This window comes from Folsomia candida, unplaced genomic scaffold (assembly GCF_002217175.1).
Source record: "Folsomia candida strain VU population unplaced genomic scaffold, ASM221717v1 Fcan01_Sc002, whole genome shotgun sequence".
NCBI lineage: Eukaryota > Metazoa > Arthropoda > Collembola > Entomobryomorpha > Isotomidae > Folsomia > Folsomia candida.
The window spans coordinates 8,335,865-8,356,124 of record NW_019091194.1 but is presented as its reverse complement, the minus strand read 5'-3'; the positions used below and the strand labels follow the sequence as shown (position 1 = coordinate 8,356,124).

Below are 20,260 nucleotides of genomic sequence, written 5' to 3'. Positions count from 1 at the left end.
GAAAGAAAAAAAAACTATAGACGGCAAGTGGCTAAGATCTTCAAGTGAAATCCTGTAATTAAAGAAAATATCCATCAGGAACTTTACTGCATGGGAAATTGATAACATGTAATTATTTTTGGCAAGCATTTAAACATATAAATTATTTCATTGTTGCATGAACTGTTTTGATTAGTAGTTTACTGTAGATTTATTTCACTATATTTGTTCACTTTTGATGATTTAACTTGTACTTTCAGACTCAGCCATACAAACAAAGTTTGGGGTATGTAATACTCCTTGCTCTGAATAGTTTATATACATAGATAGTTGTAGTATGTAATTGCTGTTTGAGAAATCCTAGTCCCAAATAGTTAGACCCCTCCGTCAATTCAAAATAATAGAAAAGTAACGGCAATGTGAACAATGTTTCAGATTAATAAGCTCTATTTGATTAAATCTTACCGAGTTTTCGAGAAATCCACCTATTTTGATAAAGTCGGTCAGTTTACGTACACACTAGATTTTGTACGTACAAGTAAAAATCTTGAGGTTTCATTTCCCTTGCTAAGCGCATCGGAATATCTCAGCATTTTATAAAACCTGTCCACACCTTTTTTGACACAAAATGTCAAACTAAATAAATCACATCGTATTGTTTCTACAACTGTAGAGAGTATGATAAATGTGGGTCAGCTTTATAAATAGACTTGATCTGCAGTATTTTACATGGCTAGAAGAAGAACTTCACTGCCACAAACTATCACCACCACCGGTGCAAAGTATTATTTTGAAGACGTATGTAAATGATGGCCGCTAATTTGATTCTGACAATTTTCAAAGTCCTGTCAAACAAGTCACTGATTGATTTGCGTGTACTCTTCTAGATTCGTGTATGTGCTGACATTCAGTAATTCATGATGGTTAGCACATTTACGTTGTTGTAAAAAATTAAAGGAACAGTAACCACTTGTACAAATCAAGCTGCATGAACAACAGGACGAAGGCAACAGAGTGACTGAACTGACACACTGTCTAAGATGAGCTTTTATTATGCCATTTGAAAATAAGACAATCGTTTGCTTTGACCGTAGTAGTGGTGAATCTTGGTGGCTTAAAGTTTGTGAGCAGAACGCATACTATGCAGTTCTCTATAATAATAAGGACGCGATCATCGCAGATACTAAGAAACTCTAAACTCTTACCTGAGATGAGACGAGATTCAAGTGAAAGTTTGGACCGACAATGAGTGAGTTAGTTGTAAAGTGCACACATAACGTTGCTGGCTTTATATCAATTTATTTATCGTTGTAAGGAAGCAGCAAACCCCCAATTTTGCAAGCCCTACTTTATGCTCAGGTGCCCCTTTGCGTGTGTTCTTTTACGTTGGACGAGGATTTTATATGATCTTCGTCATCATCAGCACTTCGCCTTGATCTTAAACTCAGCTTCCATTAACTATATATGTTATACCCCCATGCTATAAAGCTTTTAATTGACTTAAATAATAAAAAAACACAATTTCAGAATAGTTGAGGAAAAGATGCGTAATATTTAACATATCCACAAGAATAATAATGCCATTAAATCAATTTTAGTGTGTAGTCATTAATAAAATTAATGTATTGCCTGTCCAGAATATTAAGCGTGTTAATCTCTGAATTATTATAAGCGAGTATCAAGACACATATTTCGAAATGGCTTTGTATGTAATAAAGAAAATATGTACACACACATGTACTTAGGTATAACTTTTGATTGTCTACTAGAATTCCAATCATTCTGTGTTTAAAACTCAAATTATAGCTTTTTAACCAACATGCATGCAGACATTATTTTGGCAAAGTTGTTAATTAAAGGTACATACAAGTTATAAAATCGGCAAAGTGAGAACATGCACTAACTGTAGTTTCTTTCTTTTGTTTGCGTTAAGCTTGACAGATATAGATTGTTGTTTTTGAAGTGTTAATGAAACACGTACCAAACTTTATAAAGACTTGAGCCGGTACTTAATTAAAATTATCTTAAGTAAATATTATAGATGTACCTTTTGTTTTAAGTGAGAATGCGCCAAGCATGGTGATGACGGGTACAATGCACTTGTATACATGCCTAGATTATGTACATAAATTGGATCCTTCATAACTTAATTCATGGTCTAATGACCAAACTCGTGTCGTTGTTGCATTATTATCTCTTAGACTTTGTATTTTAATCAAAATCTTTGCTGCGATTGAAATATCAAATCCTTCAGTCTTTGTTGCAAGTATAAAGTATATGTATATAAAGCTTTCATTTGCGTATGTCAATTAAACCACCAAAAAACTGTTCTACTAGTTCTATCTACTACGGTATCAAGCTGGTAAATGTTGCGCCCAGGGAAAGTATTTACTGGCTTCCGCGTGCATAACATTTTTATCCATATAACGGATATGTTTTTTTGTAGGATCCTGAAATCTTTCGGAAGAAATGTCTCAACAACAACGACGTGACGATGTCTCAGCAAAACTGGGCTCGCTTTTGCTTAAAGGATACAAAATGTTGGCCGATTCTTGTCCCAAGTGCAGTGTATGCATAATACATATTTAATAAAGCAGGCTTGCGAATTTTCACAACTATCTTACAAAAACAGAATTATTAATAATTGATGATATGATTTCTTATTCGTTTGCAGAATGTGCTCATGCAAGATAAGAAAGGTGTAATTACATGTGTGAACTGTACGGAAGAAGGACGAGCACCAGAGGCAGAGAGCAAAGTGGTGGTGACAGGTCTTGCCCATAAACTTCCAGACCGTAAGCTATCTTAAGCTCAAATAAATGATAATTATTCAGTGCTATTAATGTACACTTAATTAATATAAGTACAAATGGAGTAATTACTTAATTTTTAGACGGGTACAGTGACGGAATTCCCTACCGTTCGCAGGAGGGAACACCCGAGGCTGCATGCTATGCTGAAGAAGTTCTTTTGAGGGAGATAAAGAATGTTGCCTTGTACTTGGAGAAACGTTGCCTTCAACTGGACTTTGAGGACAACAGCCAAATTCTGGAACATAGGAAGGTGCATTTGGAATATATTCGACAGTGTGCAGAAACGATAAAGGTTCTGCATTCTTTGAATTAAACGAAATCTTGCTCTCGGCAATTTTCAGAGTAAATAAAGAATAAAATAGTACACAACAACTGGGTGTCTGTATGCATAACAGAGAGATCTAATTTCATTCAATCTGAGCCCAAACAAGGTATTCAAATATATTTATATGTAAAGATATAACCACTGCATCTGTAAGTTTATTTCAAATCGTTGCGAAATTAAATATATTTAGATATGTATGTTTTCTGCTATGAATATTAAATAAGTCAGTTATGTAATACTCAAAAGTGTCGATAAAATTTATAAATATTCCATATTTTAAATTCTTCTTCTGATTTATACTTTCTTGTGTGCAGCTTCTTTCTCCAACTCTAACAAGACATTTAGTTCCGCTATAGGCATGCGAATATGCACATTCTTTTCCGTCATGAGATCTGTGATTTCCTTGAGTAGCTCAGGAAAGTAAGAAACCCCATCCAGGTAGATTGGTTTTGCAGATGGGCAGTGTCTCACAGCTTCATAGAAAGTAGATTTTGCTCTCTCAGTATCTTTTCCATTTATGGAGCGCAATGCTAGAAGTTTTAGATGGACTCTCCAAACAAGGGGACAATTCCGTGTCATCCGATTTTCTTGTGCAGCACATAGTAAAGAGTCTAGTTTGTAAAATATAGTATCTGGAGGTACGGCTGGCCCACCTAATAAAATGCATTACATCAATTAAACTATCATCACATTACTATTAGCAATCCAAACGACCTATACATAGCTATATATAGGATGGGCTACCTAATCCAAACGAGCTTAATCCAATTTCTTCGTCATGCTTCAGGTCTTCAATTCGCTTTGCGAGACCCATTCCCATAAAAAGAGGAGCCCAATGATTGCAACCTCCATCTTGCTTGACTATACCGACCATCATTCGCCAAAGTTTACCAGCAATGCTCATTTGATTCTGAAATACGTTTAAAAAATAGCAATAATAGAAACATAAACAATAGTGGTCTGGTGAGTGAAACTATTGCAAGCTTGATTACCTCGACATCTGTGAATAAAAGTAGCAGCGGTGGACTGGAGGGAAATTGTTGTAAAGCTTTTCCAAGAATGCTTCGAAATTTTGAGTTGGCCATTGGGTCTTTGATCAGCACATGACCACCCAAATTACACCAATGGATATACAACTGTTCTGTAATATGATGGCGTCTACACACAAATTATTAACAATGAAATCTCTGTCAGATATTTAGTTGCTATTCACTCTAAAATTATTAATGACACTTACATAACGTTATCAGAATCATAATTCCCGTTCTCACTAAGGGGCTCTGCAATTTCAATCCGTTTCAACACTTTTTCGTAAATACTGCACGCGGCTGCAAAGTCATTCTCCTTTTTAGCAAGAAATTGGAACATTGCGAATGCTCGACTCCATTCGACAATAATATTTGGTTTCTGAGCAAAATACTCGACACATTTATCACCATCCCATCTTCCTAGAAATTCTTTGGATAAGGGAATGACCACAGCATCATTGTCTTCATTTATGTCAATCCCGGGTATTATTTGAGCTAGCACTTTTTCGAAATTCCTTAAAGCTTTCAACATGACAACTTTTGAACTTGGTGGTTCTTGGCAGTCTTTCAAATTCACCTTTTTAAATCCAGCTCCTAGCAAGGCTAGTATATTATAGGCAACTTGTGGTTCGTCCTTAAAATGAAACTCTGCCAACCGGGTGTACAATCTTGTGAGTTCCGTTACTAGAGCCCAATTGTTTTCAATGTCGACAGATCCCGGGCATGATTTGTCTACAGGTAGTAACTTGTAGCCCAAATTAATGGTTTTCACAAGTATTGTAATTGCATCCTCCTTATTTCCATTAAAATACTCGAGCATTGATATTTCAAAGTAGCCACCCATCGAATTCCTTAAACAATCTTTTTGAAATAGTCGTTTAACCTCCTCAATTCGAACTTTATGACTCTCCCCAGCACCAACCGTGTTCTTTTGTTCGTATTTGAGATAGATCTCAAAGAGTAAAGTAGCAAATGCAGGGTTTAAAAAATCTGTCCCTTTGTCAATTATTGAACGTATCATTATCAAGAGGTGCTGTTCATTTTCTGCTAGCATAGCATTTTTGGTAGATTCTATTCTCTTTGGACATGGCAATTCAAATGGATCTGGTTTCATCCCAACTTCGCACCTGAAGGAATTTATAAAACTGTTTTAACAATGTTATTACATGTATAAATATTTAAGATATGTAAGTAATTACTTATGAGCAGATCCATTTTGTGAAGTCCAGTCTTTGATTCTGAAGGCTTCTGGAATCTTAACGAGAGATTTAAGATCAGAAGGTTCGATGGATTCACGCTCAGGGACATACAGATTCAATATTTTTCTCCAGTAAAACAATTCAGAAACAAAACTTCTTGATTCTGTCAATGACACTGAAGTAACTGGGTTGACGAGGCTTGATACAGTGTGCGTTTGTGGGAGAAAGTCTTCTTGAATAGTAGTAAGAAAATTGACAACGTGTCGGAAATATGCAGCTTGTCTTTCCAACTCGGGTACGTCTTTGGGAATAGTTACCACAAATGGCGATACATCTTGTCCAAGAACAATGCGGATATCGTCATCAGTATCAGTCGCATCAGAGCACTTTGATCTCCAGTGAAGCCATTGCAATTTACTTCGCCATAATTCCATAAGAAGCCATTGTTTAGATTTATCTGGATTTGTGGAAAATTTCAATAGTCTTTTTAATTAACAAGTAGTCAATAACAAAATTTTTGTAATTTATGAATCATAAACTGTTATGTACCAAAGGGTTCTGAGGGGTTCCGGAGGGTATTCACAGTTTGGAAAAAGACGTCTTCTGTCTTGGAAACTTGCTCGTCAGAGACTCCGACTATTTGTTGTTCCGCTTGTTTTTCAACGTCTTGAATGTAATTGCACCAACCCATTGCACTGTTCTCTCCAAATACCGGTGTTCCCATGTCCCAAAATAAATCAAATATCTTTTTGCTTGCACTCCAGTCCACGTGAAAGTCTTGGTTCAATTCGTCAAAACAAGGGTAAAAGTCAAACTCAAGTTGTGCTTGGTGTAAAGCTATTGCTCTTTCTCGATGTCCAGAGTTTCGAAGAATTAAACTGAGGCACGTGAGTATATCGTTTACAACTAAAAAAAATTTGTCGGGTCTTTGAAACTCGGGGAAGCTCGCGGATAGCATTTGTCTAAATTTTTTAACACTTTTCTGAATCGATTCAACAACAAGTTGAGTAGAGTAGACCTGGAGTTGAGTAGACAGGAAGCGTAAATACTCTATCCAGTAAGGAGTCACTTTAGAGTTTTTCGTTGCCAATGCTTTCCATTGACTCAAAACATCTTCTGGGGGTTTGAAGGCACTTAAAAAGTTGAGCTTTAAAAGATTGAGTTCAACGTTTCGTGGATTTGATTCTAAAATTCAATAAGAAGTAAACATAATTAAATATTATCTTTGTATTGATTTTTTCTTATTTTTACTTTCATGTGTATATCTCAGCATTACTCAACATGTATTTACCTAAGGCTTTCTCACAAATGGCAACTTTTTTCTCGAGAAGTGCTTTCTTATTACGCCTTTTCTTCTTATTGCTGACATCGTCACCATATACTTTCTCATTTTCTTGGAAATATTTATCTTGAAATGTGATAAATTCCTTCCACAAGGCAATGTTTTTAGGTTCATCTCTTACTCGCTTGTTATATGACTCAATGGATTCCTTCATACTTGGTTCTCCCTCTTTTCGATTCCCAGAATCAAAAGCATACTGAATATCGATACCACCATCATCAGAATGCCGTTGCTTTGACTTGGGCTTGCTTGTCGAAATGAAAGTCTGTGTTTCAACGGCTGGCTTTGGTCTTGAAGAAGAAGAAGACTGCACATTGTCAATTGAAGATGACTTTTTATTAGTCATCGCTTGTGCACTTTCATCAAGGCCATCAGGAAGAACACATCTGAATTTAGAAAATTTCGAGTAAATCTGAGTAAGTTCTTGATCCGATGCACCCATCACTTTGATGCTGTTGTTATAATGAAACGCTGACTTTTGCATACTTCCAAGTGTATACGAAGTTAAATTCCGGGTATTCGCCCCCTTGTCCACGCGAAACGCAAATTCTGGTCGTAGATTCACTTCTTCTAAAAACACTTTGTTGGGAAATCTCTGAGCCACGTTGACCCTAGAAAGTAGATACTAATTAATTAGCCTCTAGAGTCAACTTAAACAAAAGGAACCATTTATCAGAAAACTGTATGCATTTAAAAAATACCTTTGTTCTTCATAATATGACCTCCGTTCTCCTGATATGGCTGGTTGATTCTGTTTGCGACCGTCATAATTAGTCTGTCGTGATTCATATTCTTGTGCATTGGTTCGGGAAGGAACGGATTCCACATAGGGATACTGTCGCCCATAACTAGTATTGTAATCATGATTTCCATATCTTCTGTCTGAATCTGAGGCATTCTTACGAGAATCGTTAAAATTTCGTCCCATATCGTAGCCCCCACTTCTGCTGCTACTGCTGCTTCCAGGTCGTTGGTCATAACCCCGACTTCTTTGATTGTTGTTTTGATAGTTAACGCCAGTCACCGCAAATTGCTGCTGTTGATTTCTTTCCCGACGGACGGGAGGAGGGGAAGGGCTTGGACTTTTCCTATGTTTCCTTTTTTTATGCTTGGGTGAATGACTTGGACTTTTACTTCGTTTCCTTTTTTTCTTAGACGAGTGTTTCTTTTTGTGTTTACTTTCACTACGACTGTCGTCATCTTCTTCAGGAGGAGGTGGGGTTTGGGCAGGTGATCTTATTTCGCCTTCTTCGCCATCATCCCCACCAATGACGATTGGGTCTGAAAATATCCCACCCCTTCCTTGAGCTTGCTTCGCCCCTTCATTTCCATCCAATACGAACACGATATCACCATCATTCTCGCCACGCGTATCTGAATTAAATATAATTATATTATATTAAAATCTTAGACGCTGACAATAATAATTCAACAATATGGTATAAATATGAAGAGGATGAATATACAATATTTACTTTTCGAAGAACTATTTCTTCCTCCACCTCGACGATCAGACCCGGAGGGGCCATACGCTGGGAACAGGGACATTGTTGACTTAATCGTAGTTAACAATGCAGTTATGGCCAAAAATCAATTAATAATTCACTCCTATTAAGTCTGCAATTACTTAAAATCTTTGGTGATTTTGCATGGAGAAAGTGAAGACACCTTATATCTTACATTAATGAGGAGATGATATCTTACACTAATAAATAAATACACCTGCTGTGGTAGAATTTCTAAAATTTCAACAATTTAAAACTTGCTCTTGCTAATATTTTTGAGTACCAGCAGATTCACATGGAAGGCGGAATACAGAACGAGGATGATGTAGGTCCTACCGCCTAACGCCTAGCTTCCTACCGCCTAGCGCCTACCAGGTAATTCCTACCGCGTAAATATCTAGCGCCTACTTCCTGACGCCTAAACGCCTACCGCCTACTTCCTATCGCCTAAAGTGTTTACCGCCTAAAAATTTTTTAACTACATTTCTAAGCTTTTAGACTTCCATTGGTGGGGCACTATGAGATTTTTGTAAATTTAATATCATGGAAATAATAATTTCTTCTTATAAAAGTGGGGCACTATGAGATTATTGGGGTAAAGTGTGTCATCGATTGTCACAATTATGCCCCATATTGGGGTATTGTTCGTTTTTAAGCGAGCGAAGCGAGCAGGTTAGGTTAGTTATACTAGGTACGCGGAAAGCTTGAAATATTCAGCTAGAAGTTCTAGCTAGGAGAGCTAGCTAGAAGTTCTAGCTAGGAGAGCTAGCTAGAAGTTTTAGCTAGGAGAGCTAGCTAGAAGTCCTAGCTAGAAGAGCTAGCTAGAAGACCTAGCTAGAAGACCTAGCTAGGAGAGCTAGCCAGATCTCCTAGCTAGGAGAGAACGTGGGACACAGTCTTAAACTCACTTTCCCCCAGGCTGGAAAATTTTTGAGGAAAAATGAGATTTCTACTATCTCCAACTAGGACTACTAGCTAGCTCTCCTAGCTAGGACTTCTAGCTAGGACCTCTAGCTAGGACTTCTAGCTAGGAGCTATAGCTAGGACTCCTAGCTGGCTCTCCTAGCTAGGACCTCTAGCTAGGACGTCTGGCTGGCTCTCCTAGCTAGGACTTCTAGCTAGCTCTCCTAGCTAGTACTTCTAGCTAGGACTAGCTAGCTCTCCTAGCTAGAGCTTCTAGCTAGGACTTCTAGGTAGATCTCCTTGCTAGCTCTCCTAGCTGAATATTTCAAGCTTTCCGCGTACCTAGTATAACTAACCTAACCTGCTCGCTTCGCTCGCTTAAAAACGAACAATACCCCAATATGGGGCATAATTGTGACAATCGATGACACACTTTACCCCAATAATCTCATAGTGCCCCACTGTTATAAGAAGAAATTATTATTTCCATGATATTAAATTTACAAAAATCTCAAAGTACCCCACTAATAGAATAGTGTGAAACGTTTAAAAATGTAAAAAAAAATTTAGGCGGTAAACACTTTAGGTGTTAGGAAGTAGGCGGTAGGTGTTTAGGCGTTAGGAAGTAGGCGGTAGGTGTTTAGGCGTTAGGAAGTAGGCGGTAGGCGTTTAGGCGTTAGGAAGTAGGCGCTAGATATTTTAGGCGTTAGGAAGTAGGTGCTAGATATTTAGGCGGTAGGAATTACCTGGTAGGCGCTAGGCGGTAGGAAGCTAGGCGTTAGGCGGTAGGAAGTACATCATAGAACGAGGCACCTCTGCTTCTCCCGCAATTCTGTAAGCACATTTCCTTTCACAAAATTTGAAGTTTGAAGTTCGAACAGTTTTTTCGGCAGCACATTGTCCATTGTCAATTTGGAAGTGAAACTTGTCGCTTACACAATAAAGGAATTTATGTGCCACCAATTTCGTTTTCTAATTAATTTCCAAGCTACATACGTGGTGGCGGTTGTTAACTATTAACTATTGTCTTGCACTTTAGCCAACTGAAGTTCACTCAAAGTTGCCAGTGTAAAACTACTTATTATTTATTATTACATAGTTTCTGTTAAATTTGTTTAATTGAAATTGTAATACTCGTCACCAATAAATACTGAAACATGCCACCCAAGCAGAAGAAGCAGCCACGAAACGCATATTATTTTTACATGCTGAAAAGGAAAGAAGAACTTGAACGAGAAGGGTATCCAATGCATATAATATTATCTACTTGTGCCTTATCATCATCTTGGAAATAGTGATTGTGGACCAGATGAAACGTTTAATTTATAATTTTGATGCAGGTATCGCTTTCTTGGTGGTATGAAAGATGTGGCTAATGCGGTTGGGAGTGACTGGGCGGTACAATTTGATGATTTATTGCACATTGGTCAAAGAGCTTACAATTTCTGACATGAACCTTTATTTATATTTTATTTCAAGGCTATGACTCCTGAAGAGAAGGTTCCCTATGAGGAAGAAGCTCGAAAATCCAAGGAGGAAGGGAAGCAAGATTTGACCAACAAATATACGAGTGCCGGCGAAAGGTACAACTTTCTAAATTCTGATAATAATAATATTTAATGATAAACCATACAGAAAAAATTACTTATTTGCTTTCTCTTTCTCTCTCTATCTCTACCTCCTCATCAGTTATGCTCAAGTGCAGCGTCGATTACAAGACGACAAACAATTTTCTGAAGAACAAGAACAATATATTACGGAATTAGGGACAGATGCTGGAGCCCTTGACAGAGTTTTCGTTCTAATCAAAACAAACCATTGCGTTGAACAAATTATTGAAAGGAATCAGCGTATCTACTGGCCAATCGAGGTTGGAATGGTGGCTTTTAAAATTCGAGATGGACTACAATCTATTTACTGGAGTCTAGTTGATACTCGTATGTAGCAGTTAGTTATATATTATTGTTTGCAAATCGTATACTTTGTGTTTAATTGTAACTTTAGTAAAAAAAATTGGTTATGACGGTTTGTTTATACAATAACTTGTAGAAAAGACGCCTGTAGGCTATGCCAGTGCAGCAAAAGAATGTTCCGAAGAAACAGGGCTCCCAGAACCAGGAATGGCATCAATGCAAGAATACCGAGATTATAATAAGATCATGAACCAAATTGAAGGATTTATTCGCCACGTAAGTTTGTTTCTTCTTTCAAAGAAGTTCTTTGATTGTTATGTGTGCACCTCTTGCTATTTGTCTATATAATATAGAAAGATGTATAATATACGGTAAATAATATCAAACGAATAATATTTTTTCCATTGGTGTTGCTGCTGCTGCTTCTGCCGGGAGCAGTGGACCAAATCATACAAGAAAGGGCCGGTCGTCTTTGCACTTGATCAAGAAACAGAATATGCCCGAGGTTGTCTAAAATGGCTCGCAAGTCATGTCGATGGTTCGTCTTTTTATTACTATATTTCTCCTATTTCTTCTCTGCTTAAAACCCAAATGTGTTTTGTATATAATTGAAAGACATTCAACCGGGTGGATGCCTCAATTTTTACAAAATTTACATAATTATAATTAAAATAATGTAGCATTTGATTTAAGGAGCTGTTACCTATATCTTTAACTCGTATTACGCACTCTCCATGGCTTATTTTTAATGAAAGACAAACCATCTATAATGGTGCCTTATTTTTTTGTTATAGGAGACAAACGGATGGATCATCAATCCTTTGTCGACACTTTAAAGTTTTATAAATTACCGAAATTGATTTTGCGATTGGCTAGCTTTGCCAACAGGCTTAACCCTTCTTACAACAACGTATTGGTGAAACAAAAGTTGGAGTTGTCCGCAGGTATATCTAATAAGTAATTTTAATTTGATAGTGATAATGGATTTAGTGCACGAACAATTAATCGGATTTTTTAAAATTATTTGCAGCAAGTATTGTGAACAAGGGCTGTTATGATTACAAAGACGAAATTACTTGTGTCTTCCATCAAGAGGTAGTTTGCAGTTATTTTTCACTAAAATGAATTATATGTTCAAATGTTCATATACTTATGTTAATATATTTGTATAATAGGTCACGGCGTCTTTGAAAATGTACACGTGTTGTCGAAACGTTGTTTTGCGAAGAATGTATCTAATATTTGAAGAATTTCTGCCAGCTTTTTGTTTGGCTAAGACGGATCGGCATGACATGGAAAAACTGAAGCAAGCTCAAATTGCAAAGGCAGCGAAAGCTAAAGCTGATTGCAATAAGAGGGCGGCTGCGGGTGGTTCACCGGAGGGGGTAATCTTAAAAAAATAACCTAATTATTATCCATTATCATACTAATAGGCATTATAGTTAAAGAAAATTGTATTTGTACTTTAATCAATTAGGCAAGTCCTTCTTCCCCATCTTTTGCATCGGGAGGATCCTGGGGAGCATCTCCACCACCACGCCGAGACAGTGGGAAAATGCTTGAGGACGATGTAAGTGGTGATCATCATTCTTTGGGGCGATACAGTAAGCGGAAACATGACCAAGCCGAGGACTGCGAGCGTGAAGGGCCTCAATCAAAACGAGATTCCTTCTCTTCGGACCCATTCCACGCGGACAGACTTCCTCGTGATAGTGTAAATTTGTATAGTCGAATTTTAATTTCTCGTCCAACTCTTGTCTTGTTGTAGTGCAATCGATTTCTTCCATCTTTAATAACCTTAATTTTCTTTAATATTTGCTACTATTATAATGGTGTTCAAACTAAAAGATAATTACATCTACCATTAGTCTGCATGTTTTATGACGTCTTATATTATACGTTTTAAATTAACAGAGTTTTTTCATGTTTCAGCCTTCTCCACCTCCTGCACCAACGTATAGAAGATTGGGGAGATTGTCCCCCACCACTGACGACTTTATGCCAGCTCCTTCTGCAGAATATGTTCCATGGGGAAACAAACGACCGACTGCAGAACCAACTTTTAGCGAGAATGACTTTCCTTCTCTTGGCGCTTTGCAAACAACGGCACCCATGCCGAAGGGGGCTGGTCGTGGAAGGGGAGCTCCAGAACGAAGCAATACTTACGACAATGACAGTACGTAATTTATATATGTATATGTTATGTGCAGTGACTTCACATAATTATTAGACCTGACCAGATTAATTGAAACTCAAACTAAGTAGAATTACATCACACATTCTTAAAAAATACGCATAAGCAAAGTGTGAGAAATAAGCATCAGCAATTCACACCAATTTTGTACCACAAAATCTAGTGCCACTAATTCAATTGTGTTCAATTGCTATTATCTATGCCGTTCAAATTCTGTTCAATTAACAATTATATTGCAGGCGCTCAGCAATTTTTAATTAGACATCAAATAATAATTGGCAGCAATTGGGAATTTCCAATTACTAATTTACAAATCCAATAAGATAGGAAGTAGGACTTTGCAGTTGAACCCAGTCAACAGATTTAAAAAACAGATTTTTTAAAATCTCCTCAACATCAAAGACAAAATCATTCGACAAAATCTCTTCAACTTTTTACAAAAAGATTTATTATAGCAATTCATAATTTAATAAGTAATTCAATTACTTTGACAGCTTTGTTCAGGCGGCACAGTTACATATTGAGAATCAAAGTGATTGAATTACAATAATTATTAATTGTTAATTAGTAATTTGGCCAGGTCTGATAAGTATTTATTTCTGCTCCAATAATTGAATTATGGATTGACTAATTAACTGTTTTTTTGTGCAACAGCTTATAAACGCGATGGGGATGCGAGACAATACTATTAGAATGACACTTCACTTTGTTTTTGGATCTGAAACCCATTTACAAATTTAGAATGCGGCTACGCTACACAACTTCATCGTCTGTTTTACTTTTATACAATTGTTTTTGATGCAGTTTAATGATTGTTCGAATTCCTCGAATTCTTACTTCCCAGTCATCAAATTATCATCGTCATTTTATCAAATGTTTGACTGGATAGCAAATGACACTTATAAATATTATCGGTGTATTATTTTACCAGAGGAATAAAACCTATCTGCTAAATAAATATAAAACTTTCTTCCAATGAATAAAACAAGTATTATTGCGTTTATTGTGCAGTAACTAGTTATAGCGTTAATTAATTAATACATCAATCATAGTACAAGTAAAGATCAGTGATTTTTTGTCAACATCAGCAGGCTATTAACATATCAGTGGCATGAAATATTTTTATAGTTTAAGCAAGTATGTGTAATATATATCTCTCTTGTTTTTTATGCATACAAAAAATTGAATAGGTTAATGGAACGGCTGCACTTTTACAGTTGTAGTCAATAATATTATAGTCCTCTTCTTCTGTATGTTCTTCCTGACTACAATATGTACTTAATATCTAGACATTTAATTTATAATTATGATTATACGTCTCTCTAAACTAAAAAAACCTAACTAATAACAACCATATATGCTACTTGGCCGCATTGAGAACTTTGAGTTGTTTTTTTCCGTTGGGCATGGGGTTGGAAGAGGTGTTGGAGGAAGAAGTGGCACTCTCCGGAGAACTCATGTTCCTAAATTCTCCATCCGAATTGTCTGACTCTGAACCTCGACCTTTACTGCTTTTCAAAGACATTTTGGTATCTGTGGGACTGGCTCCATTTGGACGAGCCCCATTTGCACGGGCTCGTTCTAGAGCTCGAACTAGAAGAGTAACACAGAAAGACAATATTATTAATACTAATAATTAATTATGCTACAGGATGCTACTGCACTCGAGACTCACTCTGATTCTCCAAAACGTGATTCTGTCTTTTCAAATCTATAATGAAACAATAGCGGAATCATTTACCGAATTAAGGACTAAGGAGACATTCACGCGTTTTTGTTGATTAAATGTTAATGATTATGTACCTTCAATGTCGTGTTGGTGTGCAGAGTTTTTCCTTCTCATGAATTGAATGTATTCTGCGGCTTTCTTCAATATCTGTGCTCGACTGGACTGTTTAGTCTATAAAAACCATAAAAATGCATAATTTAAATTGTAATTGGCATATGGATGGGTAAGTCGGCGTCATCGGTCGACCAATACTCACTTTAAGGCTTATTACCTTTTCACCCTGGAGGGAAGGTACCTGAAACACAAATCATGTTTAATTTAATAATAAACAAATAATGGAATCTCAAAAATATCCTAATTTTGTTAGTAATGCACTCATTCAAAGTTGCTTATATATTTATGAAAATTTTGAATTTACATTTCAATCAAGTACCGACACAAACTAAAAATATTTTGAACCTACTGAGTCGCGGAGGCTGACAAACGAATCTTTTATATGATCACGCCGTTTTCTTTCCAGCATGTTGTGATGGGCTCGTTTCTCGGCCTGGAAATAATCGAAATATTCTACATTAGTTCATTACCAGATAAATATAAATGTATCCATAATTATTATATGTACATTATCATACATTATTGTTATACATTACATACCTGTGTCATTGGTTTTCCAGTTCCGGCTCCATTCCCTTTGTCCCCTAATCCCATGTCATCGTCTCCCAGACCAAAATCGTCGTCCTTAAAAAATAACAGATTTAAACTCCCTGAGTGAAAATTACCATAAATCCTGATCCATTCAAACAATTACTCCCATTGTTTTCTTACATCGCTGTCCAGATCCATGTCTCGATCATCGTCGCTCAACATTTTGAACTTTGTTCCGTTTCTAACTCTAGTAGGTCTTCAAATGTAATCGTCGAATAACAAACAAACCCTCTGCAATAGTGCAACCGTTGGATTCTGCCACCTCCAAATTAGGTAGACTAACTGCTTTGTACTTACTAAAATAATCGCCGATGGATTCAATCTAAGAAAAACTACACAAAATAGCAGTCTCGCCCAATAATTACTGAATGTTTTGCCACGTGACACCTTATAAACGCGTGTACCAAACCCCAAAAATACAATAATACAAATAGAAATAAGACCGATGACGAAGTACGATTACTTTTATTTGAATGGTTCGAGTTGAATTGAATCAGCGTATGCTCAGGCTCATCAGCTAACACACAATGGGACACCGAAGCGACGAAAATGTGCTGTTCACATTTCGGCGACTCGCCAACGCAAGTCGCCCCTCGGGAACATTCACACCAGACGTCGCTCTTCTCCAAGCAGGGCTACGCGTGAGATTTCCTTCTTACTTCTTCAGTCCTACGGAATGATAAGTCGGGACAGATAAGCCTTCGTGAGTGTAAAGTAAAATGTACAATTCTCTTCAATACGGCTTTACCTCGTCGATTGTCAAAGTATTAAATTTGCATTAGTCTCATGCTGCCTCCAGCGACCAATTCATTTTTTATGAAATCCTCGTTCAGGCCAAGTTTCAATGTCTCGTCTTTCTTTATTGGGCTGCTGTATAGTATAGCATATATCACATATCAAGTTCCATGGCATGCATGTGCGTCTTCAAACGTGAACTGGTTCCAGAGGGAGGAACACCCACAGCCCCCGAATCGGTGTCGCTTCTCTACTCTAATACAGGAAATAGCAGGTTGATAAAACAAGTAGTGCTGAAAAGATAGGCCGCGGATATTTGTGTGAAATGATAGTGAATGCAAATTGCATAATGCAAATGCAATGAGACTATTGTGATCTTTACCAAGAATTTAAACTACAATTCGCTTAAGGCGTCTAAATAATGAGGTATAGTTAGTGGATAATGACCAGAAATGAGCAATTCTCTTATATTTTGGCACATATTATCCTATGTTATCTGTGTAATGCATACTTTTCGTCTTTTCCTGATAAGTGCATTATATTACAATTGCATAAACAAACCATGATGAGAGAGAAACCATATCAAATTATACCCATCAAAGATCACCAGCCAGCAGTCATATCCATACAAACTCACGTGCCGTACCATTGAACCGTTTAGTGGAGTTTACAAAAGAACGCGTAAAGGAAAGAAATTGAGCAGAAACTCTTGATTTATAATATTTTTGCTATATATTTATGCTATTTTTTAGATGTGAAAATTACCACATGCCAAAAAAAATATTTTCAATTTCCCTCTTTTATCGAAACAATATCAATTATTTCCTAATATTTAGTGCAATTTAAAACAATGGTGGTAGTTGTAGATATCCGCCTAAATCGGTACAGCAAAGTTTATAACGAGCAGGTAAGCCTTCGATTCGTTTATATATTTGTTATTTATTGAATATAAATTGAATCAATTTAATTGAGTCTAACTTTGCACTAAAAAGGAGCCAATACGAGGAACAGTGATTATTTCATCAAAGACTGATTTACGACATGATGGAATTATCCTGAGCATGGACGGTCACGTCAACTTGCAGGTTGGTAGTCCCAATTTAAAACATGGTACATCTAATTTAACTCACATCTCGCATTCAAGAAATTTTGTCGTCACAATTTTTTAAATTGCCGTTTCATTTACTCACAAAATCTGAATTGATTGGCATTCGATCGCATAATTCACTTTGAAGTTGCATAATGCATTCATACATATCTTAATTGAATAGTTGAGCTCTAAAACTGTCGGGATTTTTGAAGCCTTTTACCAATCCGTTAAGGTACATGCAGTTTCCACTTTCCATTTTACATACTTTATTGTTAATCCAAAATCAGGTTAAGTAATGAATCAAATTGCTTTTTTTCTGTTTGATTAGCCAATTCAGCTCTTATCATACCAAATAGAGCTTGGAAAATCTGGAAAACTGACCGCTGGTATTACCGAGCTTCCATTTGAGTTTCCATTAAGGAGTCGGAATAATCGTGTTCTGTATGAAACTTATCATGGTAAGGGATTTGAGGGATACCTCAAAAATTACAATTACAAATTACAATAGTATTATTAATATGCATTATACAAATTATACACATTATTCTTTCTATTTATGTAGGCGTATTCATCAATGTTCAGTACAGTCTAAAATGCGAGGTAAAGCGATCCTTCCTTATCGGGACGTCCATGTCGAAGTCCTTGGAGTTTATCGTCGAATATGGAAACAACTCTGCTGCCCCCTCCAACCCATCACTCACCGAACTCATCACCCCCGCAGAAATGAAACGGATAGACTTCGAGATGGTGAGCGAGGCTGGGAGCAAACTCGGCGTGTTCAAGGCTCACGGTCACATCGATTCAGTCGTTTGCCCAATTACCAAACCATTCACTGGAGAAATTATCATTGAAAAGAGTGAATATCCTGTCAAATCCGTCGAATTGCAATTGGTTCGAGTGGAAACTACTGGATGCGCGGAAGGATATGCAAAAGATGGTAATATTTTAGTATTTAGAATGAATACGTCGACGAACAATAATGCCTTACTCATCCTTCTTACGTGTATATGATATTTTTCAGCTTCTGAAATTCAGACAATACAAATTGGCGAGGGGAATGTGTGTCGAGGGCTGCCTATTCCAATATTTATGATTTTTCCAAGGCTTTTTTCGGTAACTTGAAATTGTAGTTTCTCTCTAAATGCTAAATAGTATTTAAACAAATTATAAATATTATAATACAAATCTTGTTTACAGTGTCCAACTGTTTGTACAACTAATTTTAAAATAGGCAAGTTTATATTTTATAAATTACGAGTGCAGAGCAAAGGTGATAATAATAATATCTGGTTTACTTTAGAATTCGAAGCCAACGTCGTTGTGATACTTACCAATGATTTCTTCAAGTCGGAAAATTTTCCTATTAAGATTACTAGATTCTAGTCAGACTTTGTATGTATTTAATATTTGTTATTATTATTCATTTTGTACATAATAAAATATACATCAATATTATTATGCTGTTGTAAAGCGTTATTATTTATGAACCGGACCCATATGCCCGAACCAAACCTAAAATAGTAGATTTATATTTCTCAAATTGAAATAAGACAATGATTGTTATTATTTCAGATTGTCTAGTGAGTAATTTATAGCCAAACGTGGAGGATGGAAAGCACCACTGATAACGAAGAATCTGAGGATATTTACCCCCCTAAGCCTATCAAACCGTTACAATCCGAATGCTGTGGCACGGGTTGCACCCCTTGCGTGTTTGACATCTACGAAAAACATTACAAAAACTGGAACTTGCAATGCGACGCCATTAGAAAAGGAAAACATTGCCACGTACCAAATTCTACGGATGGAGATACTACTTTTCTAAGCCCAGAGAAATACAAAGCCCTCAAAATATTGAACATTTTTCAAGAGACTGAAACCATGAAAATGTTTCGTTTTTCCTGGGGAGAAGAAGGTACGGAATTTCCAGTCAAGATTGGTCAACATCTACTCCTCAAGTATAAAGGCGTCTCGAGGCAATATACCGTTTTAAGAACGGATCCAGAGGTCAGATGTTTCGATATACTGATCAAAATTTATTCTATATCGTCCAACAAAGAGTATGAACCTGGCAGAGAAATGGTACTTGACTAATAAAATTATATATAGTATTACATAATTCGTGGTGATTATAAAAGTTATTCTATAATTGTGTTTTGCAATTTTATTTGGATAAATGTATTTTTAGTTGACCCCACAACTTGACTGTGATGGATTACTGCTTGGAGTTTCTGATGCAGAAACCCTTATTACTCGAGGACCTTTCGGCCAGATTTATAATTATGTTCCAAATACAATCTCAACATTATTTTTGATAGCAGCAGGAACAGGAATTGCCCCAATGTTTCGAATTATACAATCTATTCTCAATAATGACGATGATGAAACAAGAATAAAACTTTTATACTCCTGTCCCAACCTAAAAGACATTCCTCTGCTTGGCTATTTTAAGACGTGGTCCTCTTTCTGGAATTTTGACATTACGTATTTTATACCGCTTTCTCGTGAAGAAAATGAAGGACGATCACTGCCGTACTACAGAATGAAAATTGTGAACCATCGTTTAAATTTGGACCATTTAAGCGAACAGATTAGGATTATCAGCAGGTGCAGACTCGAGAGCTCAATGTTTCTTATTTGTGGAACGAAATCATTTGAAAAGGACATGATTAATTATTTATCAAAGATTGGAATAGATTCTAATCAAGTGAAATGTTTTTAAAGTGGCCCAGTCAGCAAGTGTAATAAATAAGTGAATATATTTCTATTATTTATTTATTTAAATATATATTATTATTAC

At 36.5% G+C, this 20,260-nt stretch overlaps 5 protein-coding genes across 9 annotated transcripts; 3 read left to right on the top strand and 2 right to left on the bottom strand.

Moving 5' to 3' along the window:
• The first annotated feature begins 6 nt into the window (after positions 1-6).
• Positions 7-3,164, top strand: LOC110845304. Of its 2 annotated transcripts, XM_035847737.1 has the most exons (5): positions 7-108; positions 240-265; positions 2,426-2,547; positions 2,654-2,774; positions 2,873-3,164. In XM_035847737.1, exons 3-5 carry the CDS (start codon positions 2,449-2,451, stop codon positions 3,103-3,105), a joined length of 453 nt encoding a protein of 150 aa, XP_035703630.1. In that variant the 5' UTR covers positions 7-108; positions 240-265; positions 2,426-2,448; the 3' UTR covers positions 3,106-3,164. The 2 variants fall into 2 exon arrangements, with proteins under 2 accessions (XP_035703630.1, XP_021947394.1); XM_022091702.2 differs by lacking the exons at positions 7-108; positions 240-265 and adding an exon at positions 852-2,341.
• An 80-nt stretch (positions 3,165-3,244) lies between these two features.
• LOC110845291 (nuclear exosome regulator NRDE2) lies at positions 3,245-8,511 on the bottom strand. The gene is made up of 9 exons (XM_022091688.2): positions 8,162-8,511; positions 7,388-8,060; positions 6,636-7,297; positions 5,894-6,529; positions 5,345-5,801; positions 4,355-5,272; positions 4,110-4,275; positions 3,862-4,027; positions 3,245-3,770 (listed from the first exon to the last, which is right to left on the bottom strand). Exons 1-9 carry the CDS (start codon positions 8,232-8,234, stop codon positions 3,412-3,414), a joined length of 4,110 nt encoding a protein of 1,369 aa, XP_021947380.1. The 5' UTR covers positions 8,235-8,511; the 3' UTR covers positions 3,245-3,411.
• A 1,405-nt stretch (positions 8,512-9,916) lies between these two features.
• On the top strand, positions 9,917-14,186 carry LOC110845293 (protein maelstrom homolog). 2 transcript variants are annotated; one of them, XM_035848434.1, is made up of 12 exons: positions 9,917-10,334; positions 10,435-10,492; positions 10,574-10,677; positions 10,784-11,031; positions 11,144-11,283; positions 11,446-11,545; positions 11,802-11,951; positions 12,038-12,102; positions 12,183-12,392; positions 12,485-12,577; positions 12,940-13,183; positions 13,856-14,186. In XM_035848434.1, exons 1-12 carry the CDS (start codon positions 10,252-10,254, stop codon positions 13,891-13,893), a joined length of 1,533 nt encoding a protein of 510 aa, XP_035704327.1. In that variant the 5' UTR covers positions 9,917-10,251; the 3' UTR covers positions 13,894-14,186. The 2 variants fall into 2 exon arrangements, with proteins under 2 accessions (XP_035704327.1, XP_021947381.1); XM_022091689.2 differs by having other exon boundaries at positions 12,485-12,721.
• Positions 14,182-16,174, bottom strand: LOC110845301 (protein max). Of its 2 annotated transcripts, none has more exons than XM_022091699.2 (7): positions 15,756-16,174; positions 15,585-15,668; positions 15,394-15,477; positions 15,187-15,225; positions 15,005-15,101; positions 14,877-14,912; positions 14,182-14,794 (listed from the first exon to the last, which is right to left on the bottom strand). In XM_022091699.2, the coding sequence occupies exons 1-7, from the start codon at positions 15,795-15,797 to the stop codon at positions 14,562-14,564; spliced, it is 615 nt and encodes a 204-aa protein (XP_021947391.1). In that variant the 5' UTR covers positions 15,798-16,174; the 3' UTR covers positions 14,182-14,561. The 2 variants fall into 2 exon arrangements, with proteins under 2 accessions (XP_021947391.1, XP_021947392.1); XM_022091700.2 differs by having other exon boundaries at positions 15,202-15,225; positions 15,756-16,172.
• Positions 16,175-16,583: 409 nt separating this feature from the next.
• LOC110843577 (vacuolar protein sorting-associated protein 26C) lies at positions 16,584-20,248 on the top strand. 2 transcript variants are annotated; one of them, XM_022089544.2, is made up of 8 exons: positions 16,584-17,277; positions 17,363-17,455; positions 17,642-17,692; positions 17,789-17,918; positions 18,023-18,397; positions 18,482-18,573; positions 18,658-18,691; positions 18,761-18,915. In XM_022089544.2, exons 1-8 carry the CDS (start codon positions 17,221-17,223, stop codon positions 18,841-18,843), a joined length of 915 nt encoding a protein of 304 aa, XP_021945236.1. In that variant the 5' UTR covers positions 16,584-17,220; the 3' UTR covers positions 18,844-18,915. The 2 variants fall into 2 exon arrangements, with proteins under 2 accessions (XP_021945236.1, XP_035704328.1); XM_035848435.1 differs by lacking the exons at positions 17,642-17,692; positions 17,789-17,918; positions 18,023-18,397; ... (1 more) ...; positions 18,658-18,691; positions 18,761-18,915 and adding exons at positions 19,033-19,542; positions 19,649-20,248 and having other exon boundaries at positions 17,233-17,277.
• The last annotated feature ends 12 nt before the right edge of the window (positions 20,249-20,260 follow it).

Bases quoted from the DNA above. Each gene is read 5' to 3' on its own strand.
- LOC110845304 (XM_035847737.1), top strand. From the start codon at position 2,449: ATGTCTCAACAACAACGACGTGACGATGTCTCAGCAAAACTGGGCTCG. The intron at 2,548-2,653 runs GTATGCATAATA...ATTCGTTTGCAG, and splicing joins ATTCTTGTCCCAAGTGCAGT to AATGTGCTCATGCAAGATAA. The intron at 2,775-2,872 runs GTAAGCTATCTT...CTTAATTTTTAG, and splicing joins TGCCCATAAACTTCCAGACC to ACGGGTACAGTGACGGAATT.
- LOC110845291 (XM_022091688.2), bottom strand. From the start codon at position 8,234: ATGTCCCTGTTCCCAGCGTATGGCCCCTCCGGGTCTGATCGTCGAGGT. The intron at 8,061-8,161 runs GTAAATATTGTA...TATTTAATTCAG, and splicing joins AAGAAATAGTTCTTCGAAAA to ATACGCGTGGCGAGAATGAT. The intron at 7,298-7,387 runs GTATTTTTTAAA...TCTACTTTCTAG, and splicing joins TCATATTATGAAGAACAAAG to GGTCAACGTGGCTCAGAGAT.
- LOC110845293 (XM_022091689.2), top strand. From the start codon at position 10,252: ATGCCACCCAAGCAGAAGAAGCAGCCACGAAACGCATATTATTTTTAC. The intron at 10,335-10,434 runs GTATCCAATGCA...ATTTTGATGCAG, and splicing joins GAAGAACTTGAACGAGAAGG to GTATCGCTTTCTTGGTGGTA. The intron at 10,678-10,783 runs GTACAACTTTCT...CCTCCTCATCAG, and splicing joins TATACGAGTGCCGGCGAAAG to TTATGCTCAAGTGCAGCGTC.
- LOC110845301 (XM_022091699.2), bottom strand. From the start codon at position 15,797: ATGTTGAGCGACGATGATCGAGACATGGATCTGGACAGCGAT. The intron at 15,226-15,393 runs GTAGGTTCAAAA...TTTGTGTTTCAG, and splicing joins TTGTCAGCCTCCGCGACTCA to GTACCTTCCCTCCAGGGTGA. The intron at 15,102-15,186 runs GTGAGTATTGGT...TGGTTTTTATAG, and splicing joins AAAAGGTAATAAGCCTTAAA to ACTAAACAGTCCAGTCGAGC.
- LOC110843577 (XM_035848435.1), top strand. From the start codon at position 19,069: ATGGAAAGCACCACTGATAACGAAGAATCTGAGGATATTTACCCCCCT. The intron at 19,543-19,648 runs GTACTTGACTAA...ATGTATTTTTAG, and splicing joins ATGAACCTGGCAGAGAAATG to TTGACCCCACAACTTGACTG.